The following is a 21,927-nucleotide window of genomic DNA, read 5'->3' as shown; positions in this document are numbered from 1 at the left end:
TACACAAAATTCGAGACAGTTTTGAACTTAGCCATATCCTCAGGTCTTTATCCGCTGATCTGGAAGGCTGCAGTGGTTAGACCTAAACCTGTCTTAAAAATTTTCGTCCTAATTCTCTCCTCCCTCTACCCGCTAAAATTCTTGAATCTCAACTCAATTGTCACATTTGAGTGAATTGTCACATTTGAGTGTGTATTTGAGGAACCACCAGATCTTAGATGACTCGCAACATGGTTTTAGATGTTCTCACAGTACGGAGACCGCGCTCCCAATGGTGCTGGATAACATTCGTGTCAAGGTGGACGCGGGTCATACCACTCTCCCGATTCTACTCTACCTCACTGCCGCCTTCGATACCCTGTCTCCCCAGAGATTGGTGGAACGCCTCAAGGGGTCGGGCATTAGATCTCCTTGCTTCTTTTCTTAGTGAGCGATCCCAAATAGTTAGAATGGGGAGTTTCTCTTCAGAGCCCTCCCCCCCATTATGTCGGTCTTGCGGTTTCCTTAATTCCCGTCTTATCCCTCCAGACGGTGAATTTCCCGACGACGCGAGAACGCGCAGCGGGACCTCCGCACTCTGCCCGACCCTGTGGCGGATTGGAGTGGCCCATACAGCTTTAACCCTTGTAAGTTATCCCTTTTTACTTTTGCCATGTAACTAAAACCCCTCCCGTCCTGGTGACATCCCTTGATTAACGATGTGCCGCCTTTCCTTTTCTTCCCAGATCTGAGGGCTGCCTTACATCAACAATGTATGTGAGTGCATCTTTTCATCACTCCCCACTGTTGGACGTATTTTCACTGTTAGGGTCCTAATCAATATCTCCTCCATTCGCAGGACCCAAAGTAATTCTTCCTTTGAGAGTGTTCTCATTCCCATCATCCATCTTGGAGACGAGCAACCTCTGGTATGTCTTGTCTACCATTTTAGTGTGCCAAATTATTTTAACATACATTTTGACTCATGCACCATACTCAATTAAAATGTAAATTCATTGCTCATCAAATAGGTTGCCTGCCCCGTCCCCGTCCTGATGAAGACCCGAGGCAAGGATACAAATAACGCCTGCAATTACTAGAGGGTCGAAACGTCGACAGCTTTTATGTTTATTCAGCTTCACCCCATGATTCAGTCATTTATTGTGATACGTGGAGCATGATCTCTATCTAATGATTCATTGAACCAATGGTCTTTCTCTTTGTCTATGTTGTGACTTTGATACATAGTACAGTGAGGCCGATAGGCCGGTTTTTATATTGTCACTATCCTATACCCACACCACCTTGCCCTATACCACTTCCCTCCCTTCCAGGGGCACTATGAATAATTTGTGATTGTATTTTTAAATTGATGATGATTAGCATATACCTACATTGTGAATAAACAACAATGCAGGTCAACTGAGTTTTTCCATTGTTATTTAATTTTTTGAATTTGTTGCTCATTACTGGGACCCCTTTCCTCAGTACTTATGTTAGCCAGGTCCCAGTGACTTCGTGTGGGTGAACCCTTTTCTATATCCTGCGGAGTACCCCAGGGCACCTCATTGAGCCCCACCCTGTTTAATATCTATGTGGCCCCGCTGGCAAGGGTGGTGAAATCCTTTGGGCTTGAAGTTTTAACCTACGTGGATGATACCCAGATCATGGTATCTATTACGCACAATGTCAGGAACTCCGCGCAAAACTTTAAAGACTGTATGTCAGCTGTCTCATCGTGGATGGTTCACAACTATCTGAAATTGAACGGTGAAAAGACGGAAGTCCTGTTTTTTGGGGCAGGCCTGGACATCCGGTCGGGTGAGTGGTGGCCTGACTCCTTGGGTACATGCCCCACTCCTGTTCCCTATGGGAAAAACCTTGGAGTCATTATTGATAATTCTCTTTCTATGACTCTGCAGGTCTCAAGGACTGTGTCCTCCTGTTTCGGGCTTATCCGTATTATTAGAAAAAAGATCCCGGTTTCTGTCCTTTGAAGCCCGGAAAAAGGTGGTCGTGGCCTTAATCCTGGCCAGGCTAGACTACTGTAATGCCCTTTATCTGGGCATAAACAAAGGTCAGATTCACCGCCCGCAGCTGGTTCAAAATGCCGCTGCAAGGCTGGTTCTGAATATCCCCAAGCATCATTCAGTCTCATCTTCCCTCAGTCTACTGCATTGGCTTCCAGTGGAGCGTAGAGTTCTGTTTAAGACCCTCTGCCTCACCCATAACGCATACTATGGCCGGGGCCCTACTGGCCTAAAAGCCAAGATCAAAAGGTACACGCCCTCAGGGAACCTTAAGTCAGCGAACCGTAATCTCCTCGTGGTTCCAAGGTTTAAAAGATTAAAGGGGGGGTGGTGGGGATGGGGGATTTCTCACTGACTGCTGCCAAGGCGTGGAACTCTCTCCTGTTTCCTTCAGGGCAACAAGAATATTCTGTTTTTTGCAAGTCCCTGAAGACCTGGTTGTTTCCTAAGAGTAAAGCTTGAGTACTATCTCCGAAACTGGCTTGTGGGCCGTTCTTATACAGCACCTTGACGCCCTTGGGCTTAGTTTGCGCTGTACAAATTGCTCATTCATTCACAACCACGTTGTGTAGAAAATTCACCGCTGGTAACAGCACGTTTCATACAAAAAGTTTTCATCCGGTAGCCTTAAAAAACTGCATCACATTTAGGGAATTGATGAGAGCAAGGCACATATGCAGTAAGCAGGAGAACTATGAGGTTACCCAACAAGATATGATGTGTAGGCTACGGGCACGGGCTACGCAAATACCACTCAATGTAGCCAAACGGAGTATCTAAGTACAGGAGGGAAGAAGCCCCATTTGGGGTCAGTAAGAAAAAGGCCAACACTGGAATGGAACTTAGCACTAGATTCATCATCATGAACCATGATAAACATCTTCCCTTTTGAATGTAAATGGAACAGTCTACCTGGACATTTTGTTCGTTTCCAATAGTATAGTGGTCCAGTCCAGGTTGTTCAGGGCCCAAGCCTTGCTTGTTTACAATGATAAACATCTCAGCATAAGAAAGGCACTCACTAAACACTGGCATCTCATTAAAAAATAATTCCGTGATAGGGGTCAGCATAGTTACAATAGCACAGATCACCTTTAGAAAGGCCCTATCTATAAGGGACTTTTTAGTCAAGAGCGAAGTCACCATTGCCAAAAAACAATGGCTTAAACCGAGCCCAGGTTTTAAAAATGCCAAAAGTGCAAAGCATGCGTTAATGGCAAGAATATCATTGAACTGCACACACACTTCCGCAAGATCATTAAAATAAGAAAGACACTTAGACTGCAAACTGTTTTGCAATTATGCCCTGTCCAGCCCCTGCCCTAAGGTCTACATCAGGAGCAACATACTGCCGGACCACCAACGGGTACTCCAACATCTGCAGGCAATTAAAACCACGGAGACACAGATAATAATTTTGCGGTAGCTCGCCATTTTCAGCAGGTGCATAATGGTGATCATCAGCTACTCACTTACAGTGCTATTGACCGTGTACCTAAGAAATTGAGGGGAGAGTGAGTTCAGGAGTTTGGAATCCAGGTATATCTTGGAGATGGATAGCAAGGAAGCATTTGGCTTTAATATTGAAGAAGAGCTGAACGTCCACCTCTGAGTAACTAATTAGCCGAACTGCAATCTTTTACATAGTGTTTGGTTCAGCCATTTAAAATTTTTCTTTATATATATTTTTTTTACAGAGACTAAGCTAGAAGGCACTGTAACGTAAAATAGACCGCATAACTGCTGATACTGATAAAATCAATGCCAAGGCTTATAGTAATACACTTGCATGTACAAACGAAATCGCATCACTAGTATCACATTCGCTGGTCATGAATTCGCCATCAACCCTGGCTCAGAAATACGTGGTCAGGCAGGCTCTGCTACCTGGGCCAAAGGTAACTGATTGACAAGTCACAGGTGGGGTGGCAAGTAGCCGGCAGACAAATGTGCGAACAGGAAAATAAGCGCAGGGACACCACAATTGGACTCGGAAATTGGCTTCAATAAAACACGAAGGGCCGTAGAGGCGCGCATTCCCAAAACACTGTAAAGTCAGATGCCACAAAGTTAGGAACACACAGCGGATAAGGAAAGAGCACACAGAGGACACGCAGTGATCACGCACCCCTCATGCCGGACATCTGGACACATTGCCCACACTTTGTCCCCGCAGGGTTGAGACCCACCCGGCATTGTTATCAGGGGCCTTCTTTACAACTCCACCAACAAGGCCCGCACTCTTTTACCAAACAAGGATCACCAGAAGTATTTTTATGAAAAACCAAATACTGTATAAAAACTTGCTCAGATTGACTGTACTTTGAGACAGCTCTCAGACCAAGCCGTAGAAGTAAATGTGCACATGAGTAAAATTACATCCATATATTGCCCAAATGATATAAGCTTCTTAGCCCTCTGAAAGGTTGAGGATGATGATGAGAAATGTGGTCAGCACCAGGAGCAGGCTGTAGCTGGTCAGTCATACTTAAAGATAGTTATTTATGTGCACCTAATGTCAAAAGTGGATTTCTTTTGAATAAATGTACTAGGTTTAGTCTGCCGAAAACAATGCATCACTACAACAGCATGAGAAGCATCACTTGGTACTATGTGAAGGTGAAAAGTGCTGTTTGTAGCCGCGTACACTTGAGAATATTTAATATAGTCAATAAGATTAGGAGTGGATAGAGGCAGAGCAAGAGTATCAAGAAAGCCAACTACAGGTCCTGTTAGAACAGGTGCTATAAAGGATCTCAGATGTTCGTATAGGCTGTGGTGCTCAGAGAGCACTACCTGGCATTTGATAACCTACCGCTTCTAGCTCCTGATTTCTGGCTCTGAAGCGCTCTCTTTGACTTGAGATGATCGACAACAGGGAATCCATCTGACCATCAGGCAGCGGAGTGTTTGTAGGTGGTGCAGGGTAACCTTGGGTATGAACATTAACAGTTAGAACTTACACGTTTTCTTAACACTACTAGACACTCACAGACAACGTACAGTAATATTACATTGCTTTCCTTGTCTTAAAACATCTTTTCTCTTGTTTAAAAAAATGAATAAGATATTCTTATTATGTTTTCCAAAGAAAAAGTAAACATCAATACCAACAATAATAGTCATTTGGAATACATAGAGGAATCATCATTTACATATTAAGACGAAAGGACGCACTGGTCGTCGGTCCTTACAATAACCCACACAATTATGAAATTGACTAGACTTTACCCTGTACGCGAATAACTCAACCTGATACATACATTCCGTATTTTATAGTGGTTCTGTGGGCCCCCACGACCGTTGGCTCTGCTGAAGGCCAAACATCCGTACACATACCCCACTCCGTCACCACAGGGGAGTCGTCGTTCCTCCACTACCTGGCAAGGCCACTTCAACTCACTTAAAACCTATGCCCACCAGGGTCCTGGGGCTATTGTTCCCATCCCATTGACCCATTAGTGCAAGAATCTCAACCCTGGCATCAAGTAACACCTGATGGCCCACTACTGTAGCCAGCTTTCTATGAATTGACTGCCAGTACGCCTTGGAAGTACGTGCCCTCTGGGTCGCCACAGAGTGGGCAGTGGGTACCCTGCCCATGCACCATAGTCGATGAGGATGATAGGATATTCCGTGTAGGCATCTGAAGTGTATAAATAATAGCTGTGCTGAAATGGCCAAAGTACGAGTCGTCATTTTCGGCTCCGCCCACTCCTTATTCTCCAGAGGGCCCACATTCCGCTCCCAACACTCGCAGAGTGTCTGGAGGAGGTCCGGGATATTAGACGGAAGTGACAGCTATATTCTAGAGATCCAATCCTCACTCCGCATCATGTTCCATTATGACCTTGATTTCTTGGGGGTTAAAATCAGTTGGTCCATGTAGGGATCGAGGTCATGTCCAAGTTGTAAATATTTATAGAACTGAGTTTTGTGGAGCACCAAATCATTGACCAGTTGATCAAATGCCTTCATGTGCCCACCGGCCCAGATGTCTCCCATCGTGGAGGTGCCGATTGAGTCCCACACGCGGAAACCCTGAAGGGTGGTGACCTGTGGAAGCCTTGCACTATGTCACTGAGTCATCTCTCCAGTAAGTTTTTGTGCGATTGAATACCTTTTAAAGCAGTGTTCCAACATAGCATTAAAGCCCTAATAAGATTCGAAACGGTACTCAACACCAGCGCTCTGTAGAACATATTATGTAGTCCACAAGGTTTTGTCTCCGATCATCGAGTGCATGATTACGATGCCTCGCTCTTAACTATTGCGGTTTTAAAAACCTACTTACTGCATGATTACAATGTCGCTTTGACTCTCGCTGTGCATTTTAATAATTGTGACCCTGACACTTTCTTCCTGTGCGCATTTCCTCGCGCTCTCTTACCTGACTCTGTCACTCCTGCTAGTGCCCCGGTCCACCACGGGGTTTCTCGCTTGCTGTGGAGGGCGCTGGCAAACATTTGGTGTCCCTGCCCTGACTGGTTACAGAGGGTCATGTGGGGCTCCACACTCAGGCCACACCTTATTTAGGTTCGATGGTTCTTTCGCGCTCAGCGGGCACGCGCCAAAGTCGCGCCAAAGTTAAGCCCGTCTGCGCCCGTCCGCGCTGAGTACGCGCCAGGGGCCAGGCTGGCTGCTCCTCGCTTTATTTTACCGATAGAGAGTTGTCTTTATTCCCCTATTACCTTACTCTCTTTAAGACCATTGAGTAAAACATGTCAACACACTCTCTGTCCCGATGATATTCCTCACGCACACTGCTGCAGGCGCAATCCTAGTTACACCAAAAATTTGCATCCCAAAAAGGGGCGGGTGATCTCTGAAGTACTTAAGACTATTCCCTTGGCTAATGAAGTAGGTTTCCTCATTAATGCTAGATCTCGGACTAAAAATAATATTGCATTCAACGATTTTGTCTGGCTGAGGAAACCTTCTTGGGTTTTTATTACTGAAACCTGGGCCTCGAAATCTTCCGGCCCGACCTGGTAGACGCTATTCCCACGGGCTATGCCCTTACCAGAATCGATAGAATAGGGCGAAGAGGTGGTGGTTTAGGAATACTGCATAGGGGCTCCTCCATATGTCGCTTTGACTTCCTTTCCACCCCCTCTGACACCTTTGAGGCCATGTATTTTTCTATAAACTCCACCCCTACAGTCTCATTCTCGGGTATCCTATGTTATAGGCCCCCGGGTCCCAGAACCCTCTTACTCAGGACCTGATGAACCTATTGGAACCCTTAATTGATAGGCCTAATTTCACTCTTCTAGGTGATTTCAATTTTCATTTAGAGAATGCGAGCTCCAGAGACACCACGTCCTTGGTGGATACTCTGGCCTCATGTGGCCTGATCAAGCTAGTGGGTAACTCCACTCACCTAGCAGGCCACACGCTTGATGGCATCTTCTCCAATGACTTCAGACTGAAGACAGGAATCCCTATTCCCTTGGCCTGGTCAGACCACCTCACCTGGCAGTGCCCTTCGAGCTGAATATCCCTCACATCATCCCGTCTCTTCCGGACACCAAGAAATGGGAACTTAGAAGAAGTTTTAGGGAGTTTAACAACGAAACCCTTGCCCCATTTATGAACGAACTCAGACCCTTGTCAAAGAAGGATATTAACTCTGCGGCAATGGACCTGTCTAGTACCATTTCCGGAGCTGTAGACATCTTAGCCTCCGCCAAGCAACACAATTCCGCACGAAAGAGTCCTTCCATGCCCTGGTTCTCTGATCGCCTCAGATTGCTGAGGCAGTGCTGTAGAAAACAGGAGAGGCAATGGCATGCCCATCCTGATCCCTCTGGAAAGAAACAACATAAACGTCTCCTAAAAGAATATAAGTTAGCGATAAAGGAGGAGAAAAAGGCTTACTATGCTAATCTGACCTCCTCCCTAAAATCTTCCAGAGATCTCTTTAAGATCATTGATTCCCTCTCCGTACCCAAGACCGTGGATCCCATAGTGGAAACCCAGGAGCTTTGTGATAATATCGAAACTTTTTTTAATTCTAAAATCGTTGATATTTATAAATATCTTGAACTCCTCCATGCAGAGTTGGATGCCATCTCTCCTCCGCCTTCTCTTTACGCAACTGACCTCCGGGTTGCGTAGTCGGGGCCAAGTCTTCTGGTTTCCCCCCCCCCGCTCACCTTAGATCGGATAAACCGCCTCCTTGATAACACCAAATCAGGCTCTCCTTTGGACCCTTGTCCGTTGAAAATCATGAAGGCCTGTAACGAGGTGGTCATCCCTCCTCTTCTTGAGGTGATGAACTTAGCAATCACAGAGGGAACCTTTCCCCTTCCCTGGAAAATGGCGGTTGTCAAACCGCTTTTGAAGAAGGCCTCTCTGGACCCCGGAGTCCTGAAAAATTTTCGGCCAATCTCCCTGTTGCCGGCCCCCGCAAAAATTCTGGAGGCTCACCTTAATCGTCATCTTACCACCTTCTTGGATGACTCAAACCTCCTGGATACCTCGCAGCATGGCTTTCGAAGTGCTCATAGCACAAAATCTGCCCTTACTGTTGTTATCAATAATATCTGCTCCAAGGTCAACAGGGGCCATACTACTCTTCTGGTCCTTCTCGACCTTACGGCAGCCTTCAACACCCTGTCCCCCTCGGTCTTGGTTTCGAGGCTGGGGGAGATAGGGGTTGGAGGTTCGGCCCTTAGCCTCCAGGCCTCTTTTCTCCATCAAAGGGAACAAAGAGTCAAGTTGGGCGATTTTCTGTCTCCTTCCAAGCCAGTGCAATGTGGGGTTCCTCAGGGTTCTTCTTTAAGTCCCTTACTGTTTAATATCTATGTGACCCCACTTGCCAGGGTTGTCAGATCCTTCGGGTTTGAGGTGTTTTCATACGCCGACGATACTCAAATCATGGTCTCTCTCACCCAGTCGGTGAATGACTCGGCTCTGAAATTCAGATCTTGCATGGTTTCCCAATAGATGATCGGGAACTTTTTAAAACTTAACGGAGAAAAGACGGAGGTCTTGATCTTTTGGGGCAATCAGGATATCTGGTGTAATGACTGGTGGCCGGCCACTCTTGGGGACTGTCCCTGTCCTTCCCATTCGGCTAGAAATCTGGGGGTCCTGATAGATACCTCTCTTTCCTTTGACCTTCAGGTCAGTAGGACTGTGTCCACCTGCTGTGGTGTTATAAGGACCCTCAGAAAGATTGCATCCTATCTTTCCCCTGCCGCCCGGAAGCAAGCTACAGTTGCTCTCGTCTCTTCGAGACTGGACTATTGTAACGCTTTGCACAGGGACATAAACAACAGCTCTGTTCTTTGTCTCCAGATGGTGCAGAATGCCGCGGCCAGGATGGTTTTGGATCTCCAAGGCTTTCCTCTGTATCCTTGGCCCGGAAAAACCTTCACTGGCTTCCTGTCCATCTCAGGAGATCTTTCAAACTTCTTTGCCTTGCTCATCGGGCCTCCTATGGTTCGGGATCTGAAGGCATCAGGTCCCTTCTTCATCCCTATATCCCCAGTAGAGTCCTCCGCTCCTCTTCTAAAAATCTTCTTCTAGTTCCCAGATTTTCAAAAGCTAGATGGGGAGGTAGAGCCTTTTCCACTCTGGCGCCCAAGCTCTGGCACTCCCTCCCTCCAGAATTGGTAGGACAACCCTCTCTGGTGCTTTTTCGGAAACAACTAAAAACCTGGCTCTTCCTGGAGGTGTACCCGTAGATCCTGGATCCGGTGTTTTGAGACTATGTCTGTTTTGTCTGTCCATCTTGTTATGGCTGGCGCCTTGATGCCCTTGGGCTAAGTTGCGCGATATAAGTCCCCCCTCATTCATTCATTCATTCACTATGAATCAGCAGGTCTAATTCCAGTCACACTGATAGGTCAGTCTGTCCCAAAAGACCTAGTCACTTATAAGTAAGTTATAAAGCCCAATAGTATTTCCTGATGTCATGTATACCAAGCCCTTCGTCAAACGAGGGTTGAGTGCATTTGTCATATAGAACCCCTGGTCAAAGAAATCAGGTTAACATCACTTGCACAGTATGTAAAAAGGTTTGGGCGATTAAGTAGAGGTAATTCCGGAGGATATACAGAAAACGCTGGACGTAATATTTTAAACAGCACTCCACGGCCAGGAGGGATAGAGCAAGGCTGCCTACTGAACATGTCACACCGTGCTCTTGCCAGAAAAGGCTCAACATTAAGGTCCCAGCTATCCCGCTTCGTAAGTAAGATCTTCACATCGAGATAGTGGAAGTGGTTAACGGACACCTGGATGCCTGTGGTCGCCACCGCCTAAGGGGTTGCTCCCTGGTTAATAGACTGATTTGGTTCAATTTCTAAAAAGTCAGGAAGTGTCCCCGTAAACCATCAATCAATCAATCAATCTATTTGTAGAGAGCGCTATTTACCCGTGAGGGTCTCAAGGCGCTGAGGGGGGGGGAGGGAGTGGAAGCTTGGGCTTTTTGAGGAGGGCGTTGATTTCGGCGTGCTTCTAGCTTTCCGGGAATGTCGCTGTTTCGAAGGAGATGTTGATGATCTTCCGTAGTTGGGGTGCGATGGCTGCGTCTACCTTGTTAAATATGTGGTGTGGGCACGGGTCTGTCGGTGATCCTGAGTGGATGGAGTTCATGACCTTGCGTGTTTCGACGTCGCTGATGTTGGACCAGGAGGTCAGGCGGTTGGTGCTGTTGGTGTTCGGGAGAGGGGTGGAGTCTGGCGTGGTCGGGTTGGTCGTGGTGTTGAAGCTTTCGTGGATGTCGGCGATCTTGCGGTGGAAGAAGATGGCCAGTGAGTCGCACAGTTCCTGTGAGGGCGGGATGTCGTTGGTGTTGGCACTGGGGTTGGAGAGTTCTTTTACAATGCGGAAGAGCTCTTTGCTGTCGTGTGCGTTGTTATCCAGGCGGTCTTTGAAGGAGGATCTCTTGGCTTATCTGATGAGGTGGTGGTGTCTGCGGGTGGCGTCCTTGAGGGCTGCGTGGTTGTCCGGTGTGCGTTCGTGGAGCCATTTCTTCTCCAGTTTCCGGCGGGCGCGCTTGGAGGCCAGGAGTTCGTCGGTGAACCAGGTGGCTCTCTTGCTGGCGTGGTTGTTGGAGGGTTTCTTCAATGGGGCGAGGGTGTTGGCACAGTCGTTGATCCACTGTCTGAGGTTGCGAGCTGCGGCGTCTGGGTTGGTGGGGTCGGTGGGTGGGTTCTTGGATGGGGTGGTGATCAGCTGATCTTCTGTGACTTTGCTCCAGCAGCGGCGAGACAGCTGTTGGGTGCAATGGTGCGTGGTTGGTTGTTTGAAGGTGAAGTAAATGCAGCGGTGGTCAGTCCAGTGGGGTTCAGTTGTGTGGTCGAAGGTGACGTTGGTGCTTGTGGAGAAGATGGCGTCCAGCGTGTGGCCGGCGGCGTGGGTGGGCGCGGTGACGAGTTGTCTGAGGCCGAGGTTGGCGAGGTTGTCGATCAGCGTGGAGGAGTTGGCGTCGTTGTTGTTCTCGAGGTGGAAGTTCAGGTCCCCGAGGAGGATACAGTCCGTGGAGGCGAGTGCGTGGGTGCTGGCGAGGTCGGCGATGGAGTCGCTGAAGCGGGCCCAGGGACCGGGGGGTCTGTAGATGAGAGTTCCTCTGAGGGTAATGTTGGGGTCGGTGTGGATCCGGAAGTGCAGGTGTTCGGCGGGGTTGAGGGAGTCGTCTGAGTGGGTGGTGACCTTGAGGGTGGACGTGTGGACGATGGCTATTCGTCCTCCGATGCCGTTGGCGCGGTCCCTGCAGGTGATCTTGTATCCGTCTGGGATGGCTACGGCGATGTCTGGTGCAGAGGAGTCGTTCCACCACGTCTCGGTCGAGAAGGCTACGTCCGGGTCTGTAGTGTCGAGCATGTCCCACAGCTCGATGGCGTGTTTGCGTGTGGAGCGGGTGTTGAGGAGTATGCAGCGGAGGTGGTCGGGTCTGGTTCTTGGTGGTTTGATGGTTCTGTCGCAGGTGAATCGGCAGCTGCGGCAGGCGAAGGGTCCGTGGGTGTGTTTCGGGGCGGCCTGGTTGCAGCTTTGGTCTCGGCAGGGTTGAGAGCGTGGAGGGAGTAGGCGTCGTAGTGGAGTCTGGGTCGGGTGCGGTGGGGGGCACGGGGGCCAGGGGTTCTGGCGCTAGGCGCGGTCCAGGCGCAGACGGGCTTGCCTTAGGTGCACCAGCGGCTTCCATATGAGGGGATGTGGGAGGGAGGAGCAGCTGGGAGGCGGGAGTGGGGCGGCGAATGGGATTGCAGGTGGGCGGGGCCGCAGGGACGCAGCGGCGGGAAAAACGGGCGGGGGCCCGGGAGAACTGGGCACAGGAAGGAAAAACAAGTTTAGGCAAGAAAACAAGTACAGGCTCAGAGGAATAACAAGCATTGGAAATGCAATAGGTCTCGCATTAGAAAAGTTGGAGTTATTGGTCTTGTAAATGACATATTTTATTTATTTGTTGGTTTTTAAAATTGCTAAATTGATGGCTTTGTCATTTACAATGCCAATAGTTATAACTTTCGTGAATGTGACACCTATAGCATTTGGAATGCAACATGTTTTGTATTTACGTGACTTAGATGGCAGCTCTGGTCGTTAGGCCACATCTCTAGAGAGCAGGAGAGTGCAGCAGGGGAGAGAAGCACAGCAATGCAATAGGTCTCGCATTAGGAAAGTTTGAGCTATTGGTATTGTAAGGGACACATTTTTTATTTATGTGCTTGTTTTGAAAATAGCAAATTAATAGCTTTGTTATTTACAATGCCAATAGTTTTATCTTTCGCAAATGTGACACCTATTGTAACACAATATGTGTTGTGAGGGTGAGTGAGGGTGAGGGTGAGGGGTTGAGGGTGAGGGGTTGAGGGTGAGGGCTTGAGGGTGAGTGAGGGTGAGGGGTTGAGGGTGAGTGAGAGTGAGGGTGAGGGGTTGAGGGTGAGGGGTTGAGGGTGAGTGAGGGTGAGGGGTTGAGGGTGAGTGGTTGAGGGTGAGTGGTTGAGGGTGGTTGAGGGTGAGTGAGGGTGAGGGTGGGTGAGGGGGTGAGGGTGAGTGAGGGTGAGGGGTTGAGGGTGAGTGAGGGTGAGTGAGGGTGAGGCTGAGGGGTTGAGGGTGAGTGAGGGTGAGTGAGAGTGAGGGTGAGTGAGGGGTTGAGGGTGAGTGAGGGTGAGGGTGAGGGGTTGAGGGTGAGTGAGGGGTTGAGGGTGAGTGAGGGTGAGGGGTTGAGGGTGAGTGAGGGTGAGGGGTTGAGGGTGAGTGAGGGTGAGTGAGGGTGAGGGTGAGTGAGGGTGAGTGAGGGTGAGGGTGAGTGAGGGTGAGTGAGGGTGAGTGAGGGTGAGGGGTTGAGGGTGAGTGAGGGTGAGGGTTGAGGGTGAGTGAGGGTGAGGGGTTGAGGGTGAGTGAGGGTGAGTGAGGGTGAGGGGTTGAGGGTGAGGGGTTGAGGGTGAGTGAGGGTGAGCGGTTGAGGGTGAGTGAGGGTGAGGGGTTGAGGGTGAGTGAGGGTGAGTGAGGGTGAGGGGTTGAGGGTGGGTGAGGGTGAGTGAGGGTGAGTGAGGGTGAGGGTGAGTGAGGGTGAGTGAGGGTGAGTGAGGGTGAGTGAGGGAGAGGGTGAGTGAGGGTGAGTGAGGGTGAGGGTGAGTGAGGGTGAGTGTGAGTGAGGGTGAGTGAGGGTGGGTGAGGGGTTGAGGGTGAGGGGTTGAGGGTGAGTGAGGGTGAGGGTGAGTGAGGGTGAGGGGTTGAGGGTGAGTGAGGGTGAGGGTGAGTTAGGGTGAGGGGTTGAGGGTGGGTGAGGGTGAGTGAGGGTGAGGGTGAGTGAGGGTGAGGGTGAGTGAGGGTGAGTGAGGGTGAGTGTGAGGGGTTGAGGGTGAGTGAGGATGAGTGAGAGTGAGGGTGAGTGAGGGTGAGTGAGGGTGAGTGAGGGTGAGTGAGGGTGAGTGAGGGGTTGAGGGTGAGGGGTTGAGGGTGAGTGAGGGTGAGGGGTTGAGGGTGAGTGAGGGTGAGGGTGAGTGAGGGTGAGGGGTTGAGGGTGAGTGAGGGTGAGGGGTTGAGGGTGAGTGAGGGTGGGTGAGGGTGAGTGAGGGTGAGTGAGGGTGAGTGAGGGTGAGGGTGAGTGAGGGTGGGTGAGGGGTTGAGGGTGTGTGAGGGTGAGGGTGAGTGAGGGTGAGTGAGGGTGAGTGATTGTGAGTGAGGGTGAGGGGTTGAGGGTGAGTGAGGGTGAGGGGTTGAGGGTGGGTGAGGGTGAGTGAGGGTGAGGGGGTGAGGGTGAGGGGTTGAGGGTGAGTGAGGGTGAGTGAGGGTGAGGGTGAGGGGTTGAGGGTGAGTGAGGGTGAGGGGTTGAGGGTGAGTGAGGGTGAGGGTGAGGGTACATGCTTTTCACTTTCTTCAAAGGTTGTCCGTGCATCAAGGGTAGTTGACTGAACTTTAAGTATAATAATTGTACGTACTCTTCGGTGGCATAGAGCTCACACCCTCGAATGGTCTTCGGTAGTATTGTTTCCTGTAGAATTCTATTTCCTGCTTATAAAGCGCATGTCTCGGTCAGTATCAGCAAAGTGGTATGTGCATGTGAAAGTCGGAGAGTTGGAGGAAATGCAGAACATTCTGCAAAAGTAATGGGAAACCATTTTTATCTTGAAACTGTTTTTAACCGACAGTCTTTTATTCCTAATCATAGATGAGTGGGAGTAATACAGGGACTGGAGCAGCAGCGCCTCAGTTTGGATTGGTGTGGCAGGCAGGAGAAAGTCAGGAGAGGGAGGAGGGGGAACTGCTTGCGAAATGAAATTAAAAGCGGCAGGCCGGGAAATGCTCTCGGTAGCATTCGTTTGAAGTGTGAAGCAGGGGGCGGGAGCAGCCTTTGATGTGCGGATAATTAGGGGAGGAGCAGCCAGGAGATCCAAGCTGGGGAACAGATGGCTGGCGATTTGGTGCTGTGCACGTGCATTTTAGGTCAATGCGCTTGCGCATTGACCTAAAAGCCACGGGCACAGCACCAAATCGCCACAGTTAGGTAAGCTTTGTTTAAAGCCCTATAGTCTCGCTTCTCTCAATGCGCATGCGCATTGATAGGTCACGAGACCTAAAAACAAGTCTGGGCAAGAGAGCAAGTACAGGCACAGGGGAATAAAAACAAGTCTGGGCAAGAAAGCAAGTACAGGCACAGGGGAATAAAAACAAGTCTGGGCAAGAAAGCAAGTACAGGCACAGGGGAATAAAAACAAGTCTGGGCAAGAAAGCAAGTACAGGCACAGGGGAATAAAAACAAGTCTGGGCAAGAAAGCAAGTTAGGCACAGGGGAAAAATACAAGATTAGGCAAAAACAATGCAGGCAGAGCCGTGCATCAAACGTGGCAATGAGTGGGTAAGACGCTGTGCGTATGCCAAGGGTTCGTCAGCGTATAGGAAGGCTCGGTCCTTAGCTCCACCTGGCTGACGGAAGCTAGCCAGTTGTGTATCACAGTGGATTTATTCTACAAGGGGTTCAATCAGTAAAGAAAACAGAAGTGGTGACAGGGGGCATCCCAAACTGGTTCCTCGCACCACCGGAAGAGGATCAGACAGCACTCCATTAACCCAGACCTGAGCCCACAGGTCAGTATAGAGCAGGGTGAGATAATGTAAAATCGAGGGCAAAATTTCATGCTCAGCAATATTTAGTGCATGAATGGACAATGGACTGAATCGAAGACTTTTTAGAAATCAATTGATACCAATGCTGCGGCACTGTGAGGTCCAGGGAACGTGATAGGGCTGTCTGCAATGTCTGGTGCAGAGGAGTCGTTCCACCACGTCTCGGTCAGGAAGGCTACGTCCGGGCCTGTGGTGTCGAGCAGGTTCCACAGCTCGATGGCTTGTTTGCGTGCGGAGCGGGTGTTGAGGAGTATGCAGCGGAGGTGGTTGGGTCTGGTTCTTGGTGGTTTGATGGTTCTGTCGCAGGTGAATCTGCAGCTGCAGCAGGCGAAGGGTCCGTGGGTGTGTTTCGGGGCGGCCTGGTTGCAGCTTTGGTCTGGGCCGGGTTGAGAGCGTGGAGGAAGTTGGCGTCGTAGCTGAGTCTGGGTCGGGTGCGGTGGGGGGCACGGGGGCCAGGGGTTCTGGCGCTAGGCGCGGTCCAGGCGTGGACGGGCGCAGACGGGCTTGCCTTAGGTGCATCAGCGGCGCCCCCGCTGAGCGCGGCCGCGTAGCGGCTTCCATATGAGGGGATGTGGGAGGGAGGAGCAGCTGGGAGGCGGAAGCGGGTCGGCGAATGGGATTGCAGGTGGGCGGGGCCGCAGGGACGCAGCGGCGGGGAAAACGGGCGGGGCCGTGGGAGAACTGGGCACAGGAAGGAAAAACAAGTTTAGGCAAAAAAACAAGTACAGGCACAGAGGAATAAAAACAAGTCTGAGCAAGAGAGCAAGTTAGGCACAGGGGATTAAAAACAAGTCTGGGCAAAAAAGCAAGTACAGGCACAGGGGAATAAAAACAAGTCTGGGCAAGAAAGCAAGTACAGGCACAGGGGAATAAAAACAAGTCTGGGCAAGAAACCAAGTACAGGCACAGGGGAATAAAAACAAGTCCGGGGAATAAAAACAAGTCTGGGCAAGAAAGCAAGTACAGGCACAGGGGAATAAAAACAAGTCTGGGCAAGAAAGCAAGTTAGGCACGGGAAAAATACAAGATTAGGCAAAAACAATGCAGGCAGAGCCGTGCAGCAGCGTAGGGAGCGACCTGCCTGCAAGCCACACACACACACAGAAGCCACACACACACACAGAGCCACACACAGCCACACACACACACACAGCCACACACACACACACAGCCACACACACACACACACACAAACAAGTCTGGGCAAGAAAGCAAGTTAGGCACAGGAGAAAAATGCAAGATTAGGCAAAAACAATGCAGGCAGAGCCGTGCAGCAGCGTGGGGAGCGACCTGCCTGCGAGCAGGGTCATAGGTCGCTCCTTTCACCGCTGCGCGGCTTCTATATGAGGGGATGTGGGAGGGAGGAGCAGCTGGGAGGCGGGAGCGTGGCGGCGAATGGGATTGCAGGTGGGCGGGGCTGCAGGGACGCAGCGGCGGGAAAAACGGGTGGGGGCCGCGGGAGAACTGGGCACAGGAAGGAAAAACAAGTTTAGGCAAGAAAACAAGTAAAGGGACAGCGGAATAAAAACAAGTCTGGGCAAGAGAGCAAGTTAGGCACAGGGGAATAAAAACAAGTCTGGGCAAGAAACCAAGTACAGGCACAGGGGAATAAAAACAAGTCTGGTCAAGAAAGCAAGTACAGGCAAAGGGGAATAAAAACAAGTCTGGGCAAGAAAGCAAGTTAGGCACAGGAGAAAAATACAAGATTAGGCAAAAACAATGCAGGCAGAGCCGTGCAGCAGCGTGGGGAGCGACCTGCCTGCGAGCAGGGTCATAGGTCGCTCCTTCAGCATGTGAATCAAACGTGGCAATGAGTGGGTAAGACGCTGTGCGTATGCCAAGGGTTCGTCAGCGTATAGGGAAGCTCGGTCCTTAGCTCCTCCTGGCTGACGGAAGCTAGCCAGTTGTGTATCACAGTGGATTTATTCTGCAAGGGGTTCAATCAGTAAAGAAAACAGGAGTGGTGACAGGGGGCAAACCTACCTGGTTCCTCGCACCACCGGAAGAGGATCAGACAGGACTCCATTAACCCAGACCTGAGCCCAAAGTTCAGTGTAGAGCAGGGTGCGATAATGTAAAAATCGAGGGCAAAATTTCATGCTCAGAAATATTTCGTGCATCAATGGACAATGGACTGAATCGAAGACTTTTTAGAAATCAATTGATACCAATGCTGCGGCACTGTGAGGTGCAGGGAACGTGATAGGGCTGTCTGCAATCGTCGCAGGCAGTGCCTGGTACCCCTCCCCGGCATGAACCCATTTTGATCATGGTATACCAGTTAGCAAATTAACATGGCCAGCCTAGTGGCCAGATTCTAGGTCTGGATTATCTACTCTATGCTGATCAACAAGAAACAATTTCCCCGTCTTAGGTACAATGGTAATAAGCACCCCATGCAAATCTTGTGTGAGCAGACCGTTGTCAAAAGCCTCCTCATACATGGCGAGATGGTGTAGCTTAATTAAGGAGGAACATTTTTGTATGAAATTCCACAGGGATTCCGTTGGGTTCAGCCACCTTTCCTGTAGGCATTGCTGTTAAGGCTTCGAGACATTTCATCTGCTGTTATTGGGACATCAAGCACCTCCAAGTCCTTGGCAGGGGGCCTTGACACCAGCAGGTCTGGGACTATTGGACCCTCCATCTCTATGCCCAGCGGGAAGATCGCGACATAAAGGGCCTCATAGTATTGGGCAAATACATTATTGATCTCATCACAGCCACTGACCAAGTGTCCTGCTTCATCCAAAATTCTTGGAATCAGTTGGGTTTCCACGTCCAAGTTGGCGAACCAGTAGAGAAGTGCTTCGGTTTGGTTACCCCCTTTGAGCACACTGTGTTGGGGGTGTAGACGGGCATATGGGGCCGTGTTGAACAGTTAGTCCCTGAGGGCCTAGGTGGCTCTTTTCTGGTCAAAGTCACATCTCCCCCAGCTCTCCAGCATTTGCAGTCTCTGCAGTGTCAGAATCTGCCTTTCCATTTCATCCACATCCCTCACTGTGTCCCATTTACAGCCCCCTACAGTATATCATGGTGCAGCCTCTGACCACTGTCTTGAAGGCCTACCATGGCGTTGCGCGGGTAGAGCCAGAGTTCAAAGAAATCCGTCATCACGTCTTGTAGAAAGTCCGAAAGGTGCTTGTCCTTGAGTCAACAAGAGTTTAAGCGCCGAATCCCCAGTGGGCCTTATCGGAACCCTGCAAGCACAGTTCCACTGGGAGCTGTTCTGAAATTCCCCTGGGCAGCACGTTCACCCCAGAAACTGTGCCCGTCCCACCACTGGGACAAAGAGGTAGTAGATACATGATTGGGAGCACTGTCCATTAGAGTAGAAAGGTTACTGTCGCCGTGCCAAGTTTCCACGAGGCCTAATGAGGAGGCACAGCTGGAAAATCAGCAGCCTGGCCACGGTGGCTGACCAGTAGATACACAAAAGGGGGTCCATTGCTAGGTTGAAGTCACCCACTTCCCCGACCAGTGTCATACCGATAGGTTCAGTTGATAGGTGGCCAGTAAGGTGGTATTGTCAAGTCTGGGAGAGAGATATACACTAAGCAGCGTCCAGTGGTGAACCTCCAACGTTCCATGCACTATAATATAGCGGCCGAGTGGGTCAAATCTTGTGTTTGTCACTGTGAGTGGAAACGGCCTGGGTAGCAGAATGGCCGCCCCTAGAATTCCTTGCAAAGCCTGACATAATTTAACAGAAGACTTTGCCCAGAAAGGCCTAGTGTCTGCGAGAGGCCCTCGGGAGGTCTGCAACTTGCCTTAGAGTTAACAGGCCCTGAGATACCAGGCTCCATAGACTTTATGATAGCACAGAAACCCAGAGAGGCCAGGTGCCATAGTCTTTATGACGCAAACATAAGGAGATGATGGACGGAGCGCTGAAAGTTTTCCGACACCCCCAGTCATAGATCTGGGTTGAATCCATCATCATTCTTTAGCTCACTTCACCACCTCAGTTCAGACCCAGCTATATGCAAATCAGTCTTGACCCTGTACCTCATGGGAACAGTGCAGCCCGAACTGCCAAGCCAGGTCTTCCCTTAACCGGAAACAAGCATCCTGGGACCGGTTTCTGGGTAACACCCTTCATCAGCCAGGCTAGCTTGAATCCAGTGGCAAAGTGAGCAAGGGACCCACGTCTGGGCATACCCTGCCAACTTAGGGCGATCAAAGCAAACACAAGGAGATGATGGACGGAGCGCAGAAACTTTTGAGACACTCACCCCCAGTAACAGATCTGGGTTGAATCCATCATCATTCTCTAGCACTTTATGACAGCACAGAAACCCAGAGAGGCCCCCCGGGCAGGCAGGGTGAGGGGAAAGACACTCCGAGGGGCCAGGCGGCCCAGCTACACAGCAACTATGACCCTCTGCCCTAAGAGGCTGGAGCTGTGCAAACAGCTAGGAAGGAACCAGAGATGCTCGGCTCTGTAGCCGTTTGTGAGGGATGTGACCGAAAGCGATTAAGCAGTTTAGAATACCAGTCAGCTCATTCTCTTAATTAGTTTGAAACAATGATAACGAGCCAAGATGAGTGCAAGCTCTGAAGCCAGTATGAGAAGGAAAATCAGAGGTCTTATTCTGCAGCCAGTGTGAGAGGGTATAAGCCATAAGTGTTCAGACTCTGCAGCCAGTGTGAGAGAGTATAGGCCAAGAGTGTCCAGACTCTGCAGCCAGTGTGAGAGGGTATATGCCAAGAGTGATCAGGCTCTACAGCCAGTGTGAGAGGGTAAAGGCCAAGAGTTTTTATACTCTGCAGGCGGTGTGAGAGGGTATAGGCCAAGAGTGATCAGGCTCTGCAGCCAGTGCGAGAAGGAAACTCAGAGGTCTTATTCTGCAGATAGTGTGAGAGGGTATAGGCCAAGAGGGATCAGGCTCTGCAGTCAGTGTGAGAGGGTATAGGCCAAGAGTATCCAGACTCTGCAGCCCAGTGTGAGAGGGTGTAGGCCAAGAGTGTCCAGACTCTGCAGCCAGTGTGAGAGGGTGTAGGCCAAGAGTGATCAGGCTCTGCAGCCAGTGTGAGAGGGTGTAGGCCAAGAGTGTCCAGGCTCTGCAGCCAGTGTGAGAGGGTGTAGGCCAAGAGTGATCAGGCTCTGCAGCCAGTGTGAGAGGGTGTAGGCCAAGAGTGTCCAGACTCTGCAGCCAGTGTGAGAGGGTGTGGGCCAAGAGTGTCCAGACTCTGCAGCCCAGTGTGAGAGGGTATAGGCCAAGTGTCCAGACTCTGCAGCCAGTGTGAGAGGGTGTAGGCCAAGAATGTCCAGGCTCTGCAGCCAGTGTGAGAGGGTGTAGGCCAAGAGTGATCAGGCTCTGCAGCCAGTGTGAGAGGGTGTAGGACAAGAGTGTCCAGGCTCTGCAGCCAGTGTGAGAGGGTGTAGGCCAAGAGTGATCAGGCTCTGCAGCCAGTGTGAGAGGGTGTAGGCCAAGAGTGTCCAGACTCTGCAGCCAGTGTGAGAGGGTGTAGGCCAAGAGTGTCCAGGCTCTGCAGCCAGTGCGAGAGGGTGTAGGCCAAGAATGTCCAGGCCCTGCAGCCAGTGTGAGAGTGTGTAGACCAAGAATGTCCAGGCTCTGCAGCCAGTGTGAGAGGGTGTAGGCCAAGAATGTCCAGGCTCTGCAGCCAGTGTGAGAGGGTGTAGGCCAAGAATGTCCAGGCTCTGCAGCCAGTGCGAGAGGGTGTAGGCCAAGAATGTCCAGGCTCTGCAGCCGGTGTAAGAAGGAAGATTGTCAAAAAGGCCATACCCTGCAGTCAGTGAAAGAGGCCCACAGAAGCCAAGCTCTGTAGTCATTGTGACTGAAAAAGACTCAAACAAGCTAGATTGCTATCCGTAGGATGATGGGGACAGGGCCAAACTGTAGTATGTATGAGAGAATGGATACCTGGAGAGGTCATGCAGTGCAATGCAGTCTTAGTGAATGTGGATAGATCCAGAGATGCCACAATCTGATGTCAACTGACGCAAGAGACTAAGAAAGAAGATTCAATAGCCTGAGTGAAAAGGGGAAGACCTAAAGAGTGCAGACTAATCAGATCTCTACAGTCGGTGTGAAATAAGAATGCCTCAAGAACAAGGTTCTGAAGGCAGAGCAACATGAGTCAGGCTTTGAAGTCCAGACAACCAGTGCTTTGGCTACACTGGCCATTCAGGACAAAAGGCCCACCGTTCTCTCCTGACAGCGTGGGGACTGCCCACAAGCCAAGAGGGGGGTTGTGGATCCTAGCCTATCCAACACTAAGGCTGGTGCACACACCATTTCTAAAGGAACATAGATCAGTCGCTGCTCTGCTGATGAGATAGAGCACTCCTAGATGTGCCGTCACACCG

The 21,927-nt window shown here is 50.4% G+C and overlaps 1 protein-coding gene across 1 annotated transcript in view; it reads right to left on the bottom strand.

Annotated features, from left to right (window-relative positions):
* Positions 1–21,927, bottom strand: part of CUX1 (cut like homeobox 1) — a 1,380,044-nt gene that overhangs the window by 132,226 nt on the left and 1,225,891 nt on the right. The window contains exon 17 of the mRNA XM_078679378.1: positions 4,825–4,940. Coding sequence (XP_078535504.1) covers positions 4,825–4,940 — 116 coding nt within the window. The remainder of the gene's footprint in view (positions 1–4,824; positions 4,941–21,927) is intronic.

The sequence above is a fragment of the Lissotriton helveticus genome, chromosome 3_1 (genome assembly GCF_964261635.1).
Source record: "Lissotriton helveticus chromosome 3_1, aLisHel1.1, whole genome shotgun sequence".
Lineage (NCBI taxonomy): Eukaryota > Metazoa > Chordata > Amphibia > Caudata > Salamandridae > Lissotriton > Lissotriton helveticus.
Note: the sequence above shows the minus strand (reverse complement) of the source record. Positions and strands in the feature narration are given on the sequence as shown.